This window comes from Hippoglossus hippoglossus, chromosome 8, assembly GCF_009819705.1.
Source record: "Hippoglossus hippoglossus isolate fHipHip1 chromosome 8, fHipHip1.pri, whole genome shotgun sequence".
Lineage (NCBI taxonomy): Eukaryota > Metazoa > Chordata > Actinopteri > Pleuronectiformes > Pleuronectidae > Hippoglossus > Hippoglossus hippoglossus.
Genome location: NC_047158.1, coordinates 11,764,042 through 11,783,516, shown reverse-complemented (window position 1 = coordinate 11,783,516; position 19,475 = coordinate 11,764,042). Strand labels below are relative to the sequence as shown.

Sequence of the window (19,475 nt, the reverse complement as noted above, 5' to 3'; positions counted from 1 at the left end):
AGGATGATAGACAGACCTACAGGATGAGGAGGGAGTGACCTTCATCTTTCCACATAACATTTCAGAATGCTTTCTCAGATCCAGGAACTCATATCAATTTGCCATGATGAGCCGCTTATGAAATGTCAGGGCAGCCGGGCAACCGCAGGAATAAATAACATCTTTGGTTGTAAATCCAGTCGGAATCTAACTCTGTTTGACTGCATCACAAAATGATCTTCACGCCTTCCCTTCAGTTACGGTTTTCGACTTACTGATGGAAAAGTATGGGCAACTTTCCATGTGAATTAGTTTTAATATTTTGATGCTAACAACACGTTTGAGTTCAGTCCACATCGCTGCCAAATCGGTCCCACTCGCGATGAAAAGAATAATGAAGTTGGAGTCAATAACAAACGCCTGCTGGGTCGACAGTGAATACAAACACTCGCATGATTAGAAATCCAAGAATGAGTTTTGACATTTTACAGCCATTAATGCCACAGCTCTGGGAAAGGTTGGACATTCATAAAAGCATGCACAAGTCAGAGTGTGGATTTGGCCGACTGATCACATACTGGAGTGAGACATCATCTGCAGTGACAGGGTGATGCTTCCCAACCCCCCGGACACATGAATGATCTATGTGATGTGACAGAGGGAAGAATCACCTAAAGGACGGATTGACAGAGGAGAGGCTCGGTGGTACAGCTGATGATGAGCTCATTTTGCAAGAGATGAGCTGCAATAATTATTTCCACCTCTAGGTTCTTGTGAGTTGACCTTTTTTTCTTCTTTTATGCACCACAGCATGAATTGAACCCACTGAGAAACCTCTGAGATGCTCAAGGTGTAAAATATTGAGACTCACAAAATCAGCTTGCCTCTTGTCCAGGAAGGTCTCAGCTCTTACTTTGAAATATGTTAAAGGTTCAGTGTGTAGAATTTAGTGACATCTAGTGGTGAAGTTGCATGTTGCAGCTGAATACCCCTCACCTCACCCTCCCCTTCTAAACATGAAAGAGAACCTGTGGAAGTCTTCAGTTGTTATAAAAACTCAAAAGGTGTTTAGTTTGTCCAGTTTGGGCTACTGTAAGAAAAACACCACTGTATAATGTCTGAAGCAATTTGCAATAGCTATCGTATGTTAAGCCTGATATGAAAATGTAAATATTAGCCTCAAGCTGATCATTTAGTCCAGATTTTACAAAGCTAAGTAAAGTGGTTTTTGATCAGGACCCGGTCTGATGTGGTTAAAGAATGAAATAACCTGTCTAATGTCCCTGTATTATAATTTTTACAAATCAGATGAAGGTTTCACAAAATTCAAACTGTATTTTTATCTAAATACAGTGGTTTTTGATCAGGATTATGGATTATATAGTGTGCACACAGGACTGTGGGTTGAAGATAAACATCAAAACCTCAATGAAACATGATACTGACCAGTGAATAAGTGAAATACATCTAAGTCTCAACTCCAGCTAAGAACAAGCGAGAATTAAAAAGTGATCTCATTGCATGCTGTGTTTTTTTTCTGCTCACCTGTTCGAGTCTCCGCTAAGCACAGAGTGAAAGTTGTGGATGTAAAAAAAGATCCTGTGGCTCAGTGATGGAGGAGAGAAGAAGTGTTTGTCTGTGAAGAGACGATCAGAAGAGAAACAAGAAGCGAAGCTGCTCGGTGATTCTGTGATTCTGTGATTCTGTGATTCCTTCAAGACGAACAGCAGCACGTCAGAGAATCACAGCGTCTGCTCCTCATTCAGGCTGCTGAACATGTGTGAGAGAGAGGGAGAGGGAGAGAGAGAGAGGGGGGGTGTTAGAGAGAGAGAGTGTATGTGTGTGAGTGTGTGTGAGAGAGCGAGGGGGGTGAGGGAGGAAGAGAGAGACCGGTGTGTGTGTGTGTGAGAGAGAGGGAGGGGGGTGAGGGAGGGAGAGAGAGTGTGTGTTTGTGAGAGAGAGTGTAGGTGTGTTTGTTAGAGAGAGAGGGGAACATGTGTGTATGTGTGTGTGTCTGTGAGAAAGAGAGAGTGTGCGTGTATGTATGAGAGAGATGGAGAGAGTGTGTGTGTGAGAGAGAGAGAGAGAGAGAGAGAGAGAGAGAGAGAGAGAGAGAGAGAGAGAGAGAGAGAGAGAGAGAGAGAGAGAGAGAGAGAGAGAGAGAGAGAGAGAGAGAGAGAGTGTGTGTGATTTTACTGTCGTGACAAAGTGTTATTTATTCCCCTTATTTAACTGTTGTTTGTAAATACACTGTTCTTTGTTAATAAATCAATATTGTTCTTTATTCGGTTTCCAGTCCAAGCCTAAAGTTGTCACTTGTAACATGATGTGTCACATGTGTCGAACACAAGAAACTTAACACAGCAGATTCATATCTTTCGTAGATTTCATACTTTATTAATGCACAGTATCCATCATACCACAATGAACAGAGGGACAAGAAAACTCAGGTAAACAAAAGCAGGGGCAGTGGAAGGAAACATACAAACATCCCTGTGGCTCTGGTTTTCCCGCCTGTAGTGGTACTGTACCCTGGTTGATTATCTCTGTAATGCGTCAAAAGGTTTTTCTGTTGTTTAACCTCTCCTTTAATACAGATTCTCAATGTGAGACATGTAAACATTCATTTTTCTCTTAAGCTTCAAAGTAAATCTAATTTTGGTCCAGATGTGACAGCTGCAGTTTACTGTTAAGTAACTAATTCTGTGGTTAAGAGCTGTGGCAGCTAAATTTGGCAGTACTACAAAACGTCATGGCTTTGTGCTGTGCTGCAGTAGAAGCCTTTTACAAAAAACCCTGCTGGACAAACCTAACTGGAAACAAGAAGAGTCAGTTTGGCACCATTAAACAATAAGCCAACACATCGGCTATTCAACCAAACAGGTCGGGCTCTGTGACGGTGGAGAAGAAGATGATGAGCAGTAAAGCAAACAGTGCTCGTTGGACTGGTTTGTCTCATTCTGTGCAACAAGGTGGTGGTGGTGGGGGGGCTCCATGCTCACACACCAGGGATCGCTGTATCATGCAGGGGTCTTTCTCATGCTAAGATCAGGTCTCGCCGCTGGCATGCACACACGATTCACAACGAAAAAGACATGTTTCTGAAATCCTCATACTATCTGCGTGAATTCAGCTCGTTACAGAGGGAGTCAGCCCTGAGTCGTCCAAGGCAAGAGGGCGTTCAAATGTTCCACGCTCGGGAGGTGCTGCATATTCTCTATATGACACTGAGTAGTAGAAAATAACGGAGAAGTCGTGGAAATACATGTAACAAGGTTTGCTGATACCAAAGCTACCAAAGATTCAGCCAAACGTTATGAATACCTTTTCTTGGGAGGAGGGGGGGTCGTCTAAACATAGAAATGTCCAAACCGTCTACGGTAATAAAAGCACATTCAGTTCATAGTATAAAATCTGCAAGTGACTTCTCTTTTTGAAACATCTCGTTTGAAACATATTTACAAAGAAAGAGGGGAGAAGAAAGGTTGACATACAACAGGACTTAAAAGTTGAGTTAAGCAGAACATAAAAACAGGAACGGAAACTCAACAGGATAAGACTCCTCGAAAACATACGACAATTAACACAGTTTATATCATAATACTAAAATTTACAATGATACTAGACATGTACTGCATCCTAGAGTCTACTGCTCATACAGAGTCAGAAAATAAGCATGCAACAGAGATCTGCTTTGTGCATATGGAAATAGCGTCTTTATATTTGAAAATACTGTCTCTCTGATTTTCTGACCCCTAAATCCTGCTTTCACGCACCGTCGGCAACATCCACTGCTCTGGAAAGCCCTCAGCAGATTGTAACCAGGAGCAGACTGTGCTTCCGTTTGTGTAGAATCGGATTTACAAGAGTTCCACGTCCTACAGAAAAAGATTTCAACGCTCCCTGTGTAAGGGTCTCGCTATGTTGACACTGCTGGGAAGGGCCAGAGGGGGAACAACCTTTACAAGGACTTCAGCAACTGCAAAAGAAATGTATTCTCCCACTTCCACTTTGGCACTCATGTGTACTGACACAACCTCTTTGTTGAGTATATAAATATAATTTACACGTGTAGCAGTTCAGAAGTAGATAAAGCCGGGACAGAGCAGAAAAAACATGTTCCGTTCTCGTCGTGCATTGCAGCTTGTTGCGTAGTAAGATGGGGGGGGAAGATAAGTGGGATGACGTGGATCTTGCATGTTTCATATCTAATGAGAGAGCGACTGATACCAGGACACATTCATACACGAGAAAAAAGGCTGAGGAACAGATAACGGTGAAGAATAAAGAACGTCATATGAGATGTTTTGGGGAAATGATGTAAAAATATCAGTGCCATGTTCTTTTTCCTCTCACTTCAGATTGGACATAACATGATTTCACCACAGCTCCTCTCTCCTGTGTCATTCCTTTACGCAGTTGTCCATAACCAGCAGACAGAACACTTTAGAGAATGATACGAGTCTGTTGACAGTGGGACGTCGGTTGGAGTTTGGAAGGGTCCTGTATTTTACTGACAGTCCGTGATTTTCCATGTTTCCACGCCTTCCTCATACCACGCTGTGCAGGGCTGGATGGAGGAACTGAGGGTTGACGTACGAGAAGCCGGCGAACTCGCTCTGGTCGATGTTGGCGATGACCAGCTGGTCGGGCGGGGTCAGCACGGGCTGAGTGCGCGTGAAGAACTTGTCGAAGTTCTCCGCTCCTTTGCCGCACTGAAAGAGATTAAAAGACAGGTCAGATGTGGAGAGGATTGATCATTGTCTCGATCTCTGAAAGACTTCGAAAAGAAGATTGTTTGACGGTAACAGGATTGTGGAGTCTTGATTAAAAAGACTTCTCCTCATGAGTCTTTTATTAGAAAGCTCCCCAGCGTTCCCAGAGGGGACAGAGCCTGATGTGTAGCTGGGCAGAAGTTGTAATTAGATCAGAAGCTGACCCTTCCACAGCAGAGGGCATCAGCATCTGTGTGCGGCTTCACTCGGGGCTGTTATGGGTCTCAGGAAGCTAAATATATATATGAGAATATTGCTGTGTATCAACAAGCAAAGGAGACGGATTCCTTCAGAATGAGTGATACACAACAAAACCAAATCTGAAGTTTAGAGCGGAATTATGCAAAACATTCTCTCAGGAGACGCATCAGCACGTCAGGTTTTTTTCAGCTGCTCTGTCGTTTTTACTGAAGCTGAGCCATACGCCTCAGATGGATCTTTTCTTTGCGAATCCCCTCAGACCAATTAGTGACGTGGTGAATGGGTTCACAACTGCGATCCGCCACACAAAAGCCCCTTGAATGGATGCATCCGCTTTTAGGAAATGTTTTCCTTCCCCCTCCGTTAGCGGAGACATACATCTGCTGCGTAACCCTGCATTTATTGTGGCCCTTTTGTGGAAGCAAAAGGGAACTTTGCTCTTAGAGATCTATTTTTAATCCATTGTGGCAGCGCTTCTGGTGCTTCAGGCGCTGGGGGCAGCGAGGGGATGGAGGACGCGGGGGTCTGCAAACAGAAAAGCAGCGTTCGTGGTGACAGGAGGAGGTTTAGGTGTCGGCTGGTGGCTGCAGCTGGGATCCAGCCTCGAGCTACACTGGCTGCATAAAGAACATTACACTGGGCCGAGGATGAATGAGGGCACAGTCATACAACATGCATCCATTCATGTATACACTCTTACAATATGCATCCATTCATGTATATACACTTAAAGACTCTCGGAGGAAGTATCTGACCACCGGAGGGCGAGAAAAGACTAAACAGGAGAGAAATAAAACACACAAAATTTTATGAATGTTTTCTGATACTGTTGCGTCAATTCATCCTGCACACGAGAACCTGAATGAAAGAGAAAACCATCTATTTTATCATCTTTTTATTACTTTCATTAACGGGAATGTTTTGCTGCCACTTACATCTCAAAATTTTTTAATTAAAGAGCAGAGATAGAATAGAATCACAGCAATGCATAAAAAGTTCTCAATGAAAATGTTGACCAGAATGTGGATATCTGACCAGAGCCCATTGGGTTCGAGTTGAGTCGGTCACTGTTTGTCTGTTACTGTCTGTTACTGTCTGTAATCAGGGAAAACAAGCAGTAACCATGGATGTGACATACAGGGTGACACAAATTCAGTGCAGCAGGACAGAAAAAAGCAGTATCACTGTTGGGTTCAGGCTAGTTTGTTTGTTTGTTTTGATCACACAAAAACTATTAAACCCATTTTTACCAAACTTGATGGAGGGATGGGACACTCACCACTTTGGGTTTAAAGGGCGGCTGGATCTCTCTGTTGGCCAGGCGATCCCAGTCGATGCGTCTGAAGAAGGCCTGCTCTCTGATGTCCCTCTCCCCCTCTAGGCTGCAGCCAAGACGCTTCGACGGATGTTTGGTCATCAGCTGGGGACAAACAGAGCGAGCAGGTTTAGAATAATATGACAGGGGCTGTTTGGTGCTTTAGGGAAAGTTAAGAATATTATAGTATAGTTATAAAATACTACTTGGTCATTTAAACATAACTTACTCCCTTGCAGATGGACACGGCTTCTTTTGACATGGATTTGGGGTAAGAAACATTGTGCTCCATGATGGACTGGAAGAGCTCGTCCTCATCTTCTCCATCAAACGGAGGCTGAAGAAGGAAAAACACAACACACTTTCAAAATCTAAACATTTCTTGTTTTGTCTGAAAAACAAACTTAAAGATGTTCAATTTAGTGTGATAGAAAAACAAACAGCAAACCCTCACAGGTGTTATCTTAATTTTTTATATTTATATTTCACAAAAGGATAAATCAACAAGTCTTCCAGGTCATGGATTAAACAACAACTATAACAACAATATGAACAGTATGACAATACAAATGAAAAATTTAATAAAATGAAATCTAATTCACACAAATTAGTTTTTCCAAAAAATAGCAGGATGTAAAAAAAAAAAATACCCCAAAAAATAACAAACTGATATAGACTGGGACAAGTTACCTGTCCTGCCAGCATCTCATACAGAAGAACTCCATAAGCCCACCAGTCCACTGATTTTCCGTAGGGTTGATATGCTATAATCTGTTAAAGACAAAAAAGATCAAAGTGGAATGATAACAGACACAGATTCAGAATTTGAAAAAACAGAGCACCACAAACACATTCTCTCATATTAACTCTCACCAGATCAACCATTGTTAAACACGCAGAAATAACAAAGGCACTTTCTCCCACCATCCAATTTGTCGTCCCACACCTCCCTCCCACACACAGACACACAAACACATTAACAATCAAAGAGCAACAATCATACCTGCACTCGCTTTTATTAGAGATACAAATTCTAAACATTTTGCAAAAGTCACAATTTGTGGTTTTCGCTTTTGAGAGAAATACAAAACCCACATACACACACAATCTGGAAGTAATCAGATACCTCACCTCTGGTGCGATGTAGTCCGGTGTGCCGCAGAAGGTGCGTGTGGACATGCCTTCATACATGTTCTCCTTACACATGCCAAAGTCCGCTATCTTGATGTGGCCCTCGGAGTCCAGCATCACGTTGTCGAGCTTCAGATCCCTGCAGCCGAGACGGGTTGTGAACATTCATGTACGTGTATATTTCTGGATTTGTGACCACTTTAATACTTTATGTGTGTTGATGTCCAGACTAAAGAGGAACACTGAAGAGTCAGACACCACTGCCTCTATCTCCACTGCACACATCATTCACTAGGTAACAAACCATAATTTCCTGGCCTCAGAATCTCGTCCTGCCTCCTCTGCAGTTCTTTGCTCTTATAATTCAGCCTCAGTCTCAGTTCCTCAGTTTCATCCACTCTTCTGACAGTTATATCTGTCACACAGTATCGTCCGGATGCCAGACACAACGCTGGCAGGATATGAAGGATGGAAGTGAGTCCAAGAGGAATGGGATAACTTCAGTCTCTGTGGAGTGCTTCTTTCAGTCCTTTCTACTTTTGCTTTTTACATCAGGGTGATTAGTCTGGATTCAAGCTGTATGTGCAGTTTAATCACAGTGAGAGCAGCAAGATTACACTCACCAACCCACCTACTTACCAACCAACCAACCAACCAACCAACCAACCAAGCCTCCTTCCTTCCTTCCTTCCTTCCTTCCTTCCTTCCTTCCTACCTACCTACCTACCTACCTACCTACCTACCTACCTACCTACCTACCTACCTACCTACCTACCTACCTACCTACCTGGTGTGTCTGTCTGAATGTGATGCCTCCCTCCGTGTCACCCACCTGTAGATGATTCCCTTTCGGTGCAAGAAGAACAAACCGACAGCAATCTCTGCAGCATAAAACCTGCATAATTGGAGAACAGAAAAACATCTTCATGAAAGGTATTTATGACTTCGGAAAAAAATACACAAACACAAGCCCGAAATATTAAATATGAATAACACCTGTGATTTGGAGGACAAAGCTCCTGGTTCACATGTGAACGGGGACCTTTATTGCAATTTTGGGACATTTTCTGTCTTTATTAGATAACAATAGTAGAGTGATAGCAGCATATTAGGGAGAAGAGAGATGGGGAATACCACTCTGTGAAAACCCTGGACAAACGTTCCCTCTCACAATCACACCAACAGTCAATTAATAGTCTCCAGTTAAGTGCAATCCCAGTCTGTCATTGGACTGTGGGAGGAAGCCGGAGAACCCAGACTCTGGGTACCAGTTTCCTCTGACGGAGACACGGGGGGGAACATGCAAACTCCACACAGAAAGACCCCGGCTGAACTAAGAATCTTCTTGCAGTGAGGTGACAGTGCTAACCACTGCACCGCTGTGCCGCCCACCATGAATATATACACACAAAATATCAAAAGTTATATACAGTCTTATTTATTCTCCTAACTCGACTTAGCTGTAAAACATTTAACCTGGCAGCATATCCCAGGGCCAAAATTCAACCATTCACTCGATTTCCAGTCTCCAATCAACCTGTGAGGTGACAGAGCTAATCGGCGTGCCGCCTCACAGCAGGAAATCTTAATTTCAAACATACAGTATGTCTGTGTATGAACTGTAGTGTCCTTACACTGCCTGTGGCTCCTTGAACTTGCCCACGCGCTGGATATGATACATGAGGTCTCCTCCATTAATGTACTCCATCACAAAGTAGAGTCGATCCTGCAAAGAAAAGCTCATTGTACAAAGAGCAACTCGACATATAAATGCCACACAGAAGTGAGCATTACGTTTAAATGAGCTTCAGGGGGAAAAGCACGTTTAATATTCAGACGGGATCTTGTCGAACAGTCTGTACGACACGGTTGACTGTCAGTAATATAAAAATGCCAAACATTATCAATTCTTCCAGTGTAGCAGCTTGGTCAGGTTATATACCTGCATTATAAGCCAGAATGCTTTTATCTGTAAATGTATTTTTTTATTCGACGACTCCTTGAGTCACCCTGTCCACGCACAGAGCTGACGTCATACTTCGCATTCATGGCTGGTCTGAGCTCAGTATCAATTTTCTCTGCAGGGGCACTGGCAAAAGGGTGTGAATAAATGTATGAAAGTATGAAAGGAAAATACAGATGTAATGACAGACAGATGAACCCAGAAGGACGCTTACATCAGTTTGAAATGCCAGGGATTGAATAGGCGGCTGATGAGGGAGCACAATGGCATCCGTTAAATAAAGTTAAATGTATTTTTTTGGAAGCAGTGTCGGAAGTAGGAGGAAATCATGATTTGGGCAACGGGTGAAGGTTTTACACACCACAGTCTGGAAGCAGGAGTGGAGCTGCGTGAGAAAAGGTGGTTTGTCTCTCTGGGCCAAGACCCTCTTCTCTATCATCGTACATTCAACGTCATCATCCTGGATCACCACGTCTTTCTTCAGGATCTTGATGGCGTACAGCTCCTCTGTCGACTTCGTCTCTGCCAACATGACCTACAGGCACAACGGATCAAAGGTCAATGGATTGGGGAGATTCTGAGCTTTGACAAAGGCATCACACATCATCAATGTCCCGTTATGTCCGTGTCCGTGGCTCTCACCTTGCCAAAGCTGCCCTTCCCCAGCAGGGCCAGGAAGTGGAAGTCACTGAGTCGGACCCGGTCCATGTTACTTGAAGGCAGACTGAAGCGCCGGTGGTCTGACGGCGTGATCACTTTCTTACCGTGGCCCAGTTTGGCTTTCTGTGGTGGACAGAGCATGAACACACACACACACAAACGCACAAAATATTAAAACTTTCAATTTGAATTTGTCTACTGGTGTGGGTGTCAACCATGAGATTTTATTGACATTGTTTGATAGTTTAGCATTCACAAAAAAAGCAAATCCTAAACCATGAATAAAATCTCAGGCGCATCAATGAGTCTGTTTTAGAAAGTAGGTAAAGCTTTGTATGAAGTTTCCTCTTCCCATTAGACTTAAGAGGAAATGGGACACTGGGTCGTGTTTCAAAAATCTCTCAAAATGGTGTGAAAATGCAAAAACCTGTCAAGGACATGAACTAATGATGAAGTGCAACATGTAATATATTTACATAACAATGTCAAAATGGAGAATTAAGAAATGTATCAAATGCTGAATTACACCCTTTTTAAAACACTTCTGTAAAAAAGGACGACATGACTGCTCCCAAAAGTGAAGCCAAAACATCTTAATGGCCACCTGGTGGCTGGCTGCTGTATAGGTCATAAATCCCACCTCCTCGATGTTAGCTCAGAGGAGAAGGGCCCGAAATAAAAAAAATCACAGTACACATCAAATACATTTTTCTCAAAGATGGTTTCTGTCATTTTAAGTAGTTTGTATCACACTGATGTTTGTTTTAAATTTTGATGATATAAAATGGGGTGAAACATCATGATTGACAGCTAAGACAGGCCTGTAATTGGTCAAGCATGTGTATGGTCGGGACCTCGCTACTGCGGCTCCATCCCCCCAATCACGACTGCAGACTCTGGCTCTAAATCGGCAAGATGGCGGCGTTTGTATCGGGGATATTTTGGCTTGATTTCTAGATAGAGGGAGGAAGTGGCGATGCGTCGTCCATCTTTATATACAGTCAGTGGTTAAATATGATAAACTGACATTACTATTACATTTTCACTCCCATTTAAGATATTTTTGCCTGCTGGTCATTACATCTTTATACATAATGATAAGGTCGTTTAACTATCAGCAATTATTACATTGTCATTGGCTACGGGGCGTCATGATAACTGGTTAGCTGCACATCAGCAAATCCTACTTCTCTGCTCTATTTCTATAGAGAGAGAACATAGTGATCTATTTTTAACACTGACACGCCACTTTCTTTGTTATACTCAGGCGTCCTCACAGTCATTCCACAGGATCTGACTATTGGTGCGTTTTAGGGGGAAATTGTGAGGTGGAGCCGTCAGCAGGCGGGGGGGGCCACTGTTGCAATGTTCCCTGTTGTTATAATGACCGGCCTGCCAAGTCTCTTTGAACAAAAAGAGCAATTAGGACTCTGCCAGCTCCCTTCATGGCTCCAGCGGTCGTCTGTTTCTGTCAGATAGAGTGGAGAAAGCAGGCGACCAGCGGGGCCACCGAGAGGCTGTTACCAGGCCGACCAGTTCACTGCTCTTGATTGGAAATACACTCTACGTTGTAAATGTCGCATATTTATTTGACTCGGGTTAAGTGGCTCTTTACGTGTACACCTCTGGGTCAATTAACATCACATCAGCATTAACTTTAAATAGGTGGTCACTTACTGAGAAAATACGATAATAACATCAGCGTGGTGCTGGTTCTAAATGCTGCTGTTATTTGTAAAACCAATTCATTGCAAAATTCATTTATGGTGTAATTTTCAGCAGGAAAGACAATTAGCCGACACACAAATATGAAGAGGAACATATCAATCGTATTTTTAAAAGCCATGACTTTAATATTCTATAGTAATGGGGGTACAAATGTGACCACTTCTACCATTCATACCAATAATTACTATTTAATATTTGAGTTGTTATTGTGGGTTTCATTATTATGTGTGGTGGCTAAACTTGCAGTTTCTAACGCATGGGTCACAATCCCACAATAGATCTGAGACGACCCAAAAAAGATGTAAAGGAAAAAAAGAAAGTCTTACTTTTCTCTGGCTTTTCTCTAATTTTTCTTTTTTTCTTGTAAAATACTGGATATTTTCACTCCCTCCAAGCCTCTAAAAATCCTTAAAATGACAAAAACCCAGAGGAGAAATTACTTTTTGGTTTTACTTCTTAATACTTACATATCCCATGTTCACATTGATTAATTTTTCAGGAATCAAAAGTCAATAACGTTGGGAGCCTGTGACACAAACCCTTCCTATGCACTGCCATAGGGATGTTCTTCTAGTTTATGTCTAACCAAGTGTGTGTGTGTGTGTGTGTGTGTGTGTGTGTGTGTGTGTGTGTGTGTGTGTGTGTGTGTGTGTGTGTGTGTGTTTGTGTGTGTGTGTGTGTTGACAACAGTTTAAGTAAACATTTTTGTGAATGTCAGTTCTACACAAAAAAGTTTGTGATTGTTGCCTTGGTCATGTGTTAAAGTTCTGTCAGCAGTAAACATCTGAACAATGTTTTCATCCTGTGATGACTTTGTTTACAGCATCCACACACTACAGAGACATGTAGTGGTCATTTTCAAATGACACTTTCTTACTGTTGTACAAATTACCTACGTACAAATGAGAAAACTTCACATCATACAATCGGTTCACAAAAACACTTCTACCTGCTGCAACACAAGCAAAAGTATTCACATCAGAGTGGTCACACACAGTTGTTAATAGAAACACACACAGTGCAGCCACACGTCAGTCTTATATCTTATACAGTAAATGGAACACTGCCATCGTGTGGAGAAATTCAGCATGCACACCAAGACCCCCTGTGCATTCATTCATACACTTACAGTGAACAGGTGAGTCCATGCTTCATGTCCTAACAGCCTTCTATAGTCCACACAGGACTAGTAGAGGACGAGCTGTGGACCACACTGTCAGCCAATGAGGAGCAGGTGGGATGTTCTCTTGGCCAATGACAGAACATGACAGCACCAGAGGCCTGATTGGACCCAGAATTTACTAACAATAATGCTGTTTGGTGAGGGTGTGTAAGATAGGAAGTAACTTAAAGCTAACGTGCAACACTCTTTAAATGTTATATTCATATCAATATTAAAACCTTGGCTGCAAATGACAGATTTGGTTGATCTGCCCATTGCAGCAGGGGATAAAGGTGTGGCGATATCTGTAGGTGTGGGATTAGGATGCAAAAGCAGGACAAAGTTGTATAAGTGTGTAAGAGGAATTAGAATTAACAAAAAGCACATAACTCTAATTTGATGTGTAAATACGAATGAGCAAATTAAGCTGTTTCAGCTTTAAGCTGTTGAGATGAGCCTTTGTTAGTAAATCAGATTAATTTGTGGAAGCCCAGCGGAGATCCACAAACAATCCCAGTACAGAACGTCAAGTGAGCGTGATGCAGGCTGGGGGTGAAAGAAAAAGAGACAAAGCAGGCAGCTACCTTGAGATAGTGGATATTTAACTGGCAGGCCTAGAAAGAAGAAGAAACTCACTCATTAGTCCTGTGAAAAGGCAAGTTGATGTGTGCGTGTGTGTGTGTCTTGCTGTGAACAAAACATGGAAAACAATAAACCATGCTCGTGTAGAAATGATCAGTCGTTATTTTGATACGCTTCAATCGCAAAGTCCGCAAACAGCAAAGTGAATCAAAGCCACAGCTAGAAAACAGATTAAATCTTTTTCTGTCACATCTGGCTGTATCTCACACTAGTTTCCACGGCAACCGCACTGTTGTGTGAAGACGGCAGCCTCGGAGGAGAGTCAAGGTCATTGTTGTACAGTACAACGAGAAGCAGAAAATTTAAAACAACCAGACTGGACGCCTTGAGAGCTGCTGTAAGTAGATGACATTTACACCAAGTTTTATAAAACACCTGCATGAACACCAGGAGCAGGACGCGGATAAAACTGAACTCTTCTTTCTCTACATAAATCCCATATATTTTTGCGACTTGTTTATGTGGTTTACTTCTAACTGTGTGTTAATATTATGGGAGTAAAGAGGTGTTTGACTTTTACTTTAAGTGTGGATGATGTATTGAGTTAACGTGAGTCAACAGAAGCCTGCAGTCAACAGAGCAGCCACTAGAGGGAGCCTTAGCTGCAATAAAGTTTTCCTTTGAGTTCATAAAGGACCATATCAGTATTTTTGCATGTTTATTTAATTTAAAAAAAAAATTATGTAAATGTTTTCATTCATTTCATACAAATAAACGACTTACACAATGAAGATCATGTTTGCTTTTATTTTATAGTATTGTAAGTTCATTAGAGACTGTTCAAATCATCATATAATTAAAACTACATTCCCTCTGATTATCTCTAGGCTTGTTTCGGCAATAATATGATTTTCTGCCAGGAAGGTAGAACAGAGAGAATATATGATTTTAGTAAATTGGATTTAACCTGCAAAACACAGGCACAAGTCTACGAAGAGATAAACACTATATAATAATAATAAAATAATGATGCAATTAAAAGGCGACCAAAATGAAAACAAATTATTGGGGATTTCTCTGGGTTTAAACATTGCTAAAAACATTTTTGGATAATGTAACAACAAAATATATCACATGGGTCTGGTTGTTTTTGGATAATCTAACGTAGGATTGTTGCATAACATCTATTTGAGAGTGTTGACAGTTATTATGTGCGACTGTAGACTTGATTCCATTGTTGTCTTTGTGCCCATCTTCATTAAACTGTAACCTTGTGCCTTTTGTGAAACTTTTCATAAAAATCAAGAGCATTCACTTTAAAGCCAGGAGACAGTGATCTCCGTCTCTTGGCAAACAGGATGAAAATCACCAGTGGGAATGGGACAGGGTTACCATGGTGACAGGGGAGAGAGAGGAACACATAAAAGTGAGTGTGGAAAAAGAAAATCTACTTGTGCTTCTATTAAATATAACAAATTCATAATCGGACAAGTCCTCACCTCAAACTTCTGTCTTAGCTCCAGGTCGACGTCGTCCACCTCGGGGATGGGAACGTTGTAGTACTCTCCCTCCTCCTGGTTCAGCAACTTGTACCTGAGACAAACAAAAAGAGGGAGAAAGGTGAACGTTTGCTCTTTAATTTATCCCCGGGGCTGTAAAACTATACATTTCCAATTTACTTTTAATCCATGATCCATGCATTTCTTCCTATGTCTCCCCTCACAGCTATAAATCTTTGTATTTCTGCACCACGTGGATCATAAATAGCTGCTTACTTGAGTGTTTGCAGGTCTGCTCTGTGTCAGCCGCACCAACCTGACTCTACTTCCCCTCTAATGTACACATCCTCAGGCGCCACTTGTCTATGCTGACCAGCACACAGAGGCACACTGTGGTGGGTTCAGGGCCGCGTGTGCCAGGCGTTCTTACGGGCAGGTATTTCCTGGAGCTTGTAACTGTCCTCAAAGCAACAGTCGATCAAGCTGGGTATAGGTTAAGTTGCGGCAGGTATGCTAACACGGATCCGTGGAAGAGCGGCTGCAATGTCTCTGTGAGTGTGTGTTTGTCAGGACGGGACAAAACGGGGGAGTCAGAGTCAGAGAGACAAGGAAATGGCGCCAGCAGGTGCTGTTTTCCAGAGTGAACGACTGTTATATGATGCGCTGCTGGTCTCAAGTGAAGTCACAATGCATTCGAGGGGGTCAGTGTAGCGTCAAGTTAACTGGTGTAAGAGAGACAGGTTTCAAAGTAAAGCAACCGCTCTCTTAAAGAGAACATCATTGCCTTTACTGTAATCCCTTCCTCACTGTAAAAGTTTGGAAGATTTAAAAGAATCTGCTTTGTATTGTTCTTCTTGTTTTGTTTTTGTGTTATTTACTGAATATTACTGCTCTTCATTGTTCTGTATTGTTTATTAATTGTACTCTGGTCTCATTTAAAAGAAGAGATCTCAATCTCAACAGGACCTGATCTGATCAAATGAAGGTTATATAGCCAGTAAGAGCAGGGCTGAGATCTGGAAGTCTCCTGGAAAAAGTAGAATTACCTCCCTGCAGTTGGATGCCTCCGCCAACCAGTGCAGTTTGTGTCTGCTTACTTTTTTTTCATATGAAGTCACAGTGAACTTGACCTTTGACCTTCAACCACAAATGATCTTATCAGTTCATCTTTGAGTCTAAGTGGACATTTGTACAAACTTTGAAGAAATGGGACAAACAACCGGTAAAACATAAAAGCCTCCAGACGCTGGCTGTTGCCGGGGTGGAGGCATGACATTCTGAACTAAGCTGTACAAATGCATCATGTAAAGACATAATTTCTTAGCAGGGTGGATGTGACAACTGGGTCTCTCCATCTTCAGAACCTGAAACTTGAGGTTTACTCATTTTCTTTTGAAAGTGAGTGAAACAAACTGACCATCCACATGTGGGAGCTTTGATGAGCTCGGACACTCCAAACGACATGGAGCCCATGAAGTCATTCCTGGTGGTCCGGTCCCAGTCCCACGCCTCAATGGACAGACGGCGGTCCTTATCTGACGCTTTCAGCTTGCTGAGCAGTAAGAGTAAAAGAAAAAGAACATGTGATGATGGAGACTGCAAGAATCAAATGCTTATTTTTCAACTCACGGTTTTACTCTTGCAAATTTAAAGCTATACATAGTTTAGGAATAACAGTACACACACACACACACACACACACACACACACCACACACACACACACACAACACACACACACACACACCACACACACACACACACACACACACACACACACACACACACACACACACACACACACACACACACACACACACAACCATTGACTCACAAGCTGAAGGACTCGTTCCAGCAGGGGTTGAGAGATGAACGGATGGTCCTGGTCTTCTGTTTGGTTTCATTCTTTGGGTCTGGGATGAGCTTGAGTTTAACATACGGGTCTGATAAACCGTTTGGATCCATCGGAATCAGGTTCCTGGCTTCACCCACTAGGAGAAGGGAAGACGACACAGACAGCATTAACGTGTGTGTGTGTGTGTGTGTGTGTGTGTGTGTGTGTGTGTGTGTGTGTGTGTGTGTGTGTGTGTGCGTGCCACATTCAGATGCCATGACTCCAAACAGACTCAAGGGCTTGAGTCCCATGAAGATGACCTCTCTGTGTTTTACGTTTGTACTTAAATTACCGATCTAACACAACTTTTTAGTGTCCATAGATAAATGGGTCAGCTCATCATTCAACGAATGGCTCAAACATTTATTCACTTGAAATTTACAGTGTGGGTGTTAGGGCACATGCACACATAAAAATTCAAACTAAAAAGCTTAAAAGTATGTATAAAATAAGATGTTCAAGTCAATGAGACAGGTGATGATTAGTGAATGGAGTGAATGGATTTCTTGCAGTGTTCGCTCTCCCTCTCTCTCTCTTTGTTAAGAAATAGGTGAGTAAGGGAGGCGTGACGTTTCCTTGTGTCATAACTGACAAATAGGAAGAAAAAAGCCTGTAACATAGCAACAGGAGCAGGGGGACGGGATGGCGTGAGCATGTCACCTTCACCATGGCGACAACATCTACTGTAAGTGGCCGTGGGGCTGACTCCATCACTGCCCCACTTAGCAATATCATGTGAACACATGCACAAGTGGAAGCTCCAGGACAAGAAAGAAGGAAGGAAGGAAAGAAGGTGATAGGAAGAAAGCAAAATACAAGGTAGAAAATAGAAAGAAAGAAAGAAAGAAAAAAACATAACTATAACAGATGGCAAGCAGAATCAGGATCCCACCAATCCTCTAAAACTGTGCTCTTCAGCTCCAGCCTCCATCTCTGCATATTCCCTGGAACCAGGAGGAAACTGAATGAGAGTCAAAACTCAGTGTAAACTCACATTGGCTGAGTCTTCATTAAAACAGCGGCAAAGCACACAAAGCAAACAGAAACACCAGACAAATGTCATGTGGAGTCACCGCAGCTCGTTTAGCTGCGTCTTTGTGAGATGTAATCGTATTTATATTGACATTTAGTTCTGCTCATCACTGGATGTGACAACACGGTTTGTAAGGCAACGTGTTTGAAAGGGATTGAGAGTTAAGAATGAGGCAAAAAACACAGCATAAGGACTAAAGAAGGGAGGGAACAGAGTTAAAAGTGAATGAAGTCAAAATAAGGACAAAATCTACTTCCTCTTTTAAACATGGACGTGTTCTGCGATTTATGTTGTGATTATTTTTATATTTAAAATGTTTATTCTCAAAATATTGGGACACTAAGGTTTGAGTTCCTTGAACAGCAACAGGAAGAAGAAAAGTGAATTGTGAAAACATGAATAATAAATACTGTTATTATGCTCTAACATTAATTCAACTATGTTTAATAAACTTTAATAAAAGTAAAACATTTGTCAAGATTAGTTGGAAGGAAAAGAACAGACAGTTAATTACAGTTATAACGTGTTGTTTAAAAACACAAATGATGATGGGAAGTCGCTGAATCTTCCAGAAATATTTTCATATTTTCATGACATCACGTTTTTTTCAAGCTTGTCAAGTTCCGTGCTGTAGAGGGCAGTGGAGTCTCTCCTTCAGATTTGAATATTTTATGGAAAAATCCAGAGTTAGAAGCTTTTACCTTGTTCATGAATGATCTGCTTAAACCTCATAGTTCACTTCTGATCCAACACACACACACACACACACACACACACACACACACACACACACACACACACACACACACACACACACACACACACACACACACACACACACACACACACACACACACACACACACACTAAAACATCACCATCAGCAGTGATCAAGGACCATCTCCGCTCTCTGTTGTTGCTTAGATACAACAGGAGCTGCTTGCCTTCTCTTCCTCCCCTCTCCTTCCTCCTTATGAGGTTGTTACCAATACAATTAGTGTGTGCACTTCCTGTGTGTGTGTGTGTGTGTGTGTGTGTGTGTGTGTGTGTGTGTTTTGCTCTTATCACACGTTTAGTGTAAAACTGACATGATGTAGAGAAAATGCGGACACACATTACGTTTTCCGTTAACTTGATTAGAGACTTCGCCGGTGTTTACGTTATGCACACATGTCACAGAAGAAGCTAAACCACCACAGTACATCCACTCTGCTTCTGTCTGAAACCATCCCACGCACAGAAGTGAAATGTTCTGCTTCTCAACAAAACACAACAGCGGCACTTAGCCGACACCGTTAGTCTGGATCCTCTGTGGTTAAGAGATAATGAGTGACAAGGTTCAAGTTCTTTCTTCTCCAAAAACGGTTATTTATCGTCTTGTATCTCAGATAATTTACCTGAAGTGATACGTGTTATTCTCTGCACTTAATGCTACTAACGTTATACCCAAACACAACATCAGCTTTAAATAGCTTCTCTACAAAAGATAGTCTGAATTTAAACTTCAGTCTGCAAAGGATTGCAAACATTAATATTTCCTCAAACATATAAAAA

General features: G+C 42.0%; 1 protein-coding gene across 1 annotated transcript in view; it reads right to left on the bottom strand.

The window, feature by feature from the left end:
- Window positions 1-2,347: 2,347 nt before the first annotated feature.
- Window positions 2,348-19,475, bottom strand: part of si:ch73-374l24.1 (protein kinase C alpha type) — an 83,842-nt gene continuing 66,714 nt past the window's right edge. Inside the window, 13 exon segments of the mRNA XM_034592534.1 lie at window positions 2,348-4,694; window positions 6,235-6,375; window positions 6,500-6,607; window positions 6,961-7,041; window positions 7,402-7,540; window positions 8,234-8,296; window positions 9,036-9,127; window positions 9,726-9,899; window positions 10,007-10,147; window positions 13,499-13,528; window positions 14,996-15,089; window positions 16,413-16,547; window positions 16,829-16,985. Coding sequence (XP_034448425.1) covers window positions 4,530-4,694; window positions 6,235-6,375; window positions 6,500-6,607; window positions 6,961-7,041; window positions 7,402-7,540; window positions 8,234-8,296; window positions 9,036-9,127; window positions 9,726-9,899; window positions 10,007-10,147; window positions 13,499-13,528; window positions 14,996-15,089; window positions 16,413-16,547; window positions 16,829-16,985 — 1,520 coding nt within the window. The 3' untranslated portion in view covers window positions 2,348-4,529.